Here is a 6,500-nt window from a genome sequence, read left to right on the forward strand (position 1 = left end):
CTTTGTAGGACATTTTGGCTAACTAGCAGACAGTCCCTATATAACCAAAACACACATAAAACTCCTCAGTCTTAATATCCTATTTAATGTATTCAAAGAAGTCATAATTTATGTTTGTTTTTGTCTAATTTGTGGACAAAGACTTACAGACAGGTCAAAAAAAAAAAAATCCTCTTTTACAACCCAGAACTCACTGTTCAGTATGAGTTTTGATCCATATAAGAAGGACTATTATGTTCCCTGAGATAGTTTAAAGTGATAGAGATTGGCAGGACACAGTGGCTCAGACCTACATCCCAGCAGTCTTGAGAGGCCCAGGTGAGAGGATCACTACAGGCTGGGAGTTAAGAGACCAACTTGGGCAATATAGCCATACACTTGTTTCCATAAAAAATTAAAAATATGACCATATGATTCTCTCAATTGATGCTGAAAAAGCCTTTGATAATAACCAGCATCCTTTCACGATCAGAACACTTAAGAAAATAGGCATAGAAGGGACATTTCTTAAACTGATAGGGGCCATCTACAGCAAACCCACAGCCAATATCATATTGAATGGTGTAAAATTGGAAACATTTCCACTTATATCAGGAACGAGGCAAGGATGCCCAGTGTCTCTATTCGACATAGTAATGGAATTCTTAGCCATTGCAGTCAGGTAAGAGAAGGCAATCAAGGGTATCCAAATAGGGTCAGAGCCTATGGTGCATCTTACAAGGATACATGTGAATCTTTCTAAATGTAGAATATAAATGTCTTAATAACTAAGAAAATGCCATGAAGGCTATGTTAACCAGTTTGATGAAAATATTTCAAATTGTATATAAAACCAGCACACTGTACTCCATGACTGCATTAATGTACACAGCTATGATATGATAAAAAAAATAATAAATTAAAAACCAACAAAAAAATAGGGTCAGAGGAGATCACACTCTCATTCTTTGCTGATGATATGATCTGATACCTGGAAAATCCCAGGGACTCAACTTCAAAACTCTTAGAAGTGATTAAGGAATACAGCAGCGTCTCAGGATACAAAATCAATAGTTATAAGTCAGTAGCTTTTATATATGCCAACAATAGTCAAGCTGAAAAAACAATCAAGGACTATTCCTTTTACAATAGTGCCAAAGAAGATGAAATATCTGGGAATTTACCTAACAAAGGACATGAAAGGTCTCTATAAAGAGAACTATGAAACTCTGAGAAAAGAAATAGCTGAAGATGTTAACAAATGGAAAAACATACCATTCTCATGGCTGGGAAGAATCAACATTGTTAAAATGTTCATACTACCCAAAGCAATCTACAGATTTAATGCAATCCCTACTAAAGCACTATTGTCATACTTTAAAGAACTTGAAAAAAATAGTACTTTGTTTTATATGGAATCAGAAGAAAACCTCGAATAGCAAATACATTACTCAGAAATAAGAACAAATTAGGAGGTATCATGTTGCCAGACTTTAGGCTATATTATAAATCTATAGTGACCAAAACAGCCGTAGATTTAGGGAACAGAATAGAGAACCAAGAGATGAACTCAGCTACTTATCGTCATTAGATCTTCGAGAAGCCCATCAAAAATATTCAATGGGGGAAAGACACCCTCTTTAACAAAGGTGCTGGGTGAACTGTAGAAGACTGACACTGGACCCCCACCTTTCACCATTGACAAAATTTGATTCTCACTGGATAAAAGATTTAAACTTAAGACATGAAACTATAAAAACACTAGAAGAGTACAGGGAAAACACTTGAAGAAATTGGCCTGGGAGAATACTTTATGAGAAGGATCTCCCGGGCAATTGAAACAACACCAAAAATACATTACTGGAATCTGATAAAACTAAAAAGCTTTTGCACAGCCAAGAGCATAGTAAGTAAAGCAAACAGACAACCTTCAGAATGGGAGAAGATTTTTGCGGGTTATGCTTCCAACAAAGCTCTCATATCTAGAGTCTACGGAGAACTCATACTAATCAACAAGAAAAAAAAATAGCCCCATTTCTAAATGTGGGCAAGAGACTTGAATAGAAACTTCTCTCATGAAGACAGGCACATAACCTACAAACTCGTGAAAAAATGCTCATCATCCTTAATCATCAGAGAAATGCAAATCAAAGCCACTTTGAGATATCCTCTAACTCCACTAAGATTAGCCCACATTACAAAATCCTAAAACTACAGATGTTGATGTGGATGCGGAGAGAAAGGAACACTTCTACATTGCTGGTGGGAATGCAAGCTAATATGATCTTTTTGGAAAGAAGTTTAGAGAACACTCAAGGAACTAAAAGTAGACCTCCAGTTTGATCCTGCAATTCCTCTTCTAGGTATATACCCAGATGATCAAAAATTATTTTACAACAAAGACATTTGCACCAGAATGTTTATTGCAGCCCAGTTCATAATAGCCAAGACATGGAAACAGCCCAAGTTCCCATCGACGCATGAATGGATTAACTAATTTTGGTATATGTACACCATGGAATAGTATGCATAAAGATGTGAAGTCTCCATAAAAAGTGATGGAGACTTCACATCTTTTATGTTTACCTGGATGGAGCTGAAACATACTCTTTTTGGTAAAGTACCTCAAGAATGGGGGGGAAAAGTATCCAATGTACTTAATACTACTGTGAAATCAATCACCTACACACTCATATGAATGGCAAAACATAAGTATAATCCAGAAAGTAGAAGGGAAGAGGAGAGAGAGGGAAAGGAAGGGTGATATGAGAAGAGGGAGGCTATTTGTGGGGGACCTCATCTAATGTGCATGATGCAATGGTACGTTTCAAAACTATTAAGTGAGTATAATTGTGATGCATGTGTTACTTAGTTCAGCGTAAGCATTTCACATTGTATATTGAAGCAGTAGCCTGAACGCCATCAATGCATCAATGTACAAAGTTATAATTTCACAAAAAAATAAAAAAGGAAAAAAGAAAAAATAAATTTTAATTAAAAATCTGGGTGACGCTTGTGGCTCAGTGGGTAGGGCGCTGGCCCTGGCCAAGCTGCAACAACAACAAAAATAGCTGGGCATTGTGGCGGGCACCTGTAGTCCCAGCTACTTGAGAGGCTGAAGCAAGAGAATTGCTTATGCCCAGGAACTGGAGGTTGCTGTGAGGTGTGATGCCACGGCACTCTACCAAGGGCAATAAAGTAAGACTCGGTCACTAAAAAAAATTAATAATAAAATAAAAATCTACTGAGGAAAAAAAATCCCAAGATTTGTCTACAGAAAGGGAAAAAATATTACTGAATATTTATTTAAATGCCACTTGTAATCGATTTGATCTGTTTGTGTCTTTCTTTTCCTTTAACACCCCCACGTGGACCAGTTGGTAACCCAGTAGTCTTCATCTCAACAAATAACCTCACCATCCACTATCCAACAACCTAGGGGTGATTTTGGATTCTGCTTTTTCCTTTGTTCTTTCTGTATTCAATCTAATCAGTAAATCTTGGTAGTTCTAACCTGAGTGTATTCTTTTGTCTCCAACTTAGCTGTCACCACTGAATCTAACCTGCTCTCACCCTTTGCCTGGACATTGTAATTGCCACCTTAATGGTATATCTCCTCCCCTCTCCACCAGCTCCAAATAGCTTGTATTCTCTGGCTCAGAATTTTCAACATGAAGTCATAAAACTGAAAAGGAAAATAGAGCAGAAGAAATTGTGGCTAATATTGTGACAAAATCCAGCAAGCCACTCACTTATTCATGGAAGTATCCTGTTAACTTTTAGTTTTCTTTCTTAGCCAAGGTGGATACACTATGCAATTTGCCTGTTAGCTTTGTTCTTGATTTATAGTCATTAGTTGTATTGTTGCTAATTATTGGAAGCCCTGTTGTATTTCTCTCAAACAGTCATGTCTACTGACAACTGGTCAGAGAACAATATTCTTTATACATATTGGTCAATTAAGTAATTGGAGAGAAGTGACAAATATTACATGGAAAATTATAATAAAGAATGTTAAGGTGTGTGAGTAACGTTCAACAAGGGAAACCTGAAACATGCTAGCCACGCCAAGTATCAAGCCATCTCCTGAAAATTTGTTGCCGCTTTCTAAGAACTATTGTTCTAAAGCTTCACTGTGTTAATATTGCATCTCACCCCCTGCCCCATACAGATTATTATGCCCTCTTTGGTACTATATGCCATGGATGCGAATTTCCCATAGAAGCTGGAGACATGTTTCTGGAAGCTCTGGGCTACACCTGGCATGACACTTGCTTTGTATGCTCAGTGAGTACACTCTTGTTTCCTGCTTATAGGTGTGCATGCAGTACAGCCAAGTCTAGCCTGTGTCCTTAAGGGAAATATCTTGTATCTTACAGTCCTTCAGACCTAAAGAAAAATATATTCTTACAGAGAGTTTGAAGTTCATTAAATTTTTTAATATTTTTAAAATTATTCAGCACAAAATAAGATCCTTACCCTTAGAGAAAATGTGATTTTGAGTAAATTTTTGTCTATAAGGATAAGCCAGGTACTTCTTAAAACAACAGGAGTTCATTACTTTTAAAAAAAAACCTAGGTTATTAGAGTATTTTTGTAGTTTTTAGAAATGTTAGGTACTTCATAAAACAGAAATTAATTATAAAAATCTGATAGAGTAAACTATATGTTGATCCACTTTTTTCTTAGCAAAAGCCACTTTCCTTTTTTGTGACTGTTGTATAATAAATACACAATAAAGTACTTATTTCATTTGATATTTTAATATTTTTGGTTTTATTTTTAAAGATTAGAATAGATTCAGAGATTAACATTAAGGCATATTTTTTGAATTTAGAGAGTAAATATCCAGTAAAGGTGATCTGTTAAGATGTTTGATTTTTTAAAATTAGATTTAATATGTCCAATGGTTTCCAATACTTTTTGTATGACAGGGAAAAAAGTAATTTTAATTGAAGTCTAATGATTTCCCCAAACATTACTATTGCACCTTTTCTTGTTTACCTCATCTATCTCTTAGACCTCAAAAAGTCTATGAAAAGCAACAATTTCTAGCAGATATACCTTCAATCCCTAATGCTTATGACCGTTATAATTAACAAAAGCAGTGGAAAAGATAAGAAGGTATAAGTATTGGAGGCTGATTATATAGTCATATAGCAACCAGATGCTGACCAGGGTTTCTACTAAAGAAATAATACTAAAAAGAAGTCTCAGGTCTTCTCTGCCTATGTATTGGGGGCAAAATAAAGTTGGGGTTGGCCAAGCAAATGAATCATTTTCATTTTTAATGCTTTTGTTCTCTACAACAAAAAGTATTTGAATGCTTATTCAATTATGGAATTATGGTAAACAAATTTGAAACATTGTTTAGAATTTGGGGAAAGAAAGTATATTTAACATAACCTTTTTCTGTATGGATTTTTTTCAATAGGGCTAATAGACCCACCTTCCTACTAAAGAAAAGTAATAAGCTGTGATTTCAATAAATTAGAGATACATTCTAAGAAATAGTCATTCTTCATTGCTTTTGAAAGATTATATGAAATTATATATGAAAGATATATGAAATTATATGTCAAAACTAAAGTGTTCTATCATATTATTCAGTGGGGGAAAATCACTTTTCCTCTTCTCTGGCATGCTCAATAAAATAATGATATTCTCTTAAATAATGCTTCTCTTTTAGGTGTGTTGTGAAAGTTTGGAAGGTCAGACCTTTTTCTCCAAGAAGGACAAGCCACTTTGTAAGAAACATGCTCATTCTGTGAATTTCTGAAAGTCAGCACTTCAGGAGAAGAGAAGAAATTTGAAGAGAAAAAGGAGAATTAAAATTACCAATTAATTTTTAGATTTAATATTTATATGGAGTTTTGAAAAATAATAGTGGCCCTGAAGGAATAAATTCCAGCTTTAAAAACTAAGTTCTATGAGGAAATATTTGGCTTCATAAAGTAAAGAGACGGTTTGGCATTTGTTATTACTTTTTCCTGTATTTTATACCCATAAAATAACTTTTATAAAAACCAATTTCCTGGTTGACTATTAAATTCATCTTAGAATAAATCAGTGAAGAATTAAATTTTAGAATAAAAACTCCAGTCTTTATGCTGAAATAATTATACTTTCTTTTCTTGTTAGGTAGCTGTGAGTGTATCTGTTAAAGGTAATGAAAATACCTTAAACTTTATCAATAAGAGAATCATTGCATTTTTTTAAACTAATGCTTTTCAACAGCAAATAGTTTAAACAGAGGATTTTATCAGTAGTAGGTGTCTTTTTTTAAAAAACTATTCCAACGTTAGATTTGCCTTATAGTTGATCATTGTACATGTAGTAGGAAAGGGCAATGAGATTTTTGATCAAAATGTATCATACCAATAGGAGAGATTACATTTTTTCTCCCCCCCCAAATTATAATATAGCTTATACATCTCAAATTTTTGCCTTTTATTAAAATGTTACCATTTCTATTCATTGTGTATATTTCATCAGCTGTATTAGAAACTCCATTTCCCCAC

At 34.4% G+C, this 6,500-nt stretch overlaps 1 protein-coding gene and 1 non-coding gene across 3 annotated transcripts in view; both read left to right on the top strand.

The window, feature by feature from the left end:
- The window catches only part of PDLIM5 (PDZ and LIM domain 5), a 136,569-nt gene extending 130,564 nt beyond the window's left edge, over positions 1-6,005 (top strand). For both annotated transcript variants that reach the window (XM_003798491.3, XM_023518394.1), the window contains exons 10-11: positions 4,151-4,266; positions 5,669-6,005. In XM_003798491.3, coding sequence (XP_003798539.2) covers positions 4,151-4,266; positions 5,669-5,758 — 206 coding nt within the window. In that variant the 3' untranslated portion in view covers positions 5,759-6,005. The remainder of the gene's footprint in view (positions 1-4,150; positions 4,267-5,668) is intronic.
- On the top strand, positions 104-233 carry LOC111728009. The gene has a single exon (XR_002775428.1). It is a non-coding gene; the product is annotated as a small nucleolar RNA SNORA40 (small nucleolar RNA).
- Positions 6,006-6,500: the final 495 nt, after the last annotated feature.

Source organism: Otolemur garnettii, unplaced genomic scaffold (assembly GCF_000181295.1).
Source record: "Otolemur garnettii isolate 467f Iridium unplaced genomic scaffold, OtoGar3 scaffold00137, whole genome shotgun sequence".
Lineage (NCBI taxonomy): Eukaryota > Metazoa > Chordata > Mammalia > Primates > Galagidae > Otolemur > Otolemur garnettii.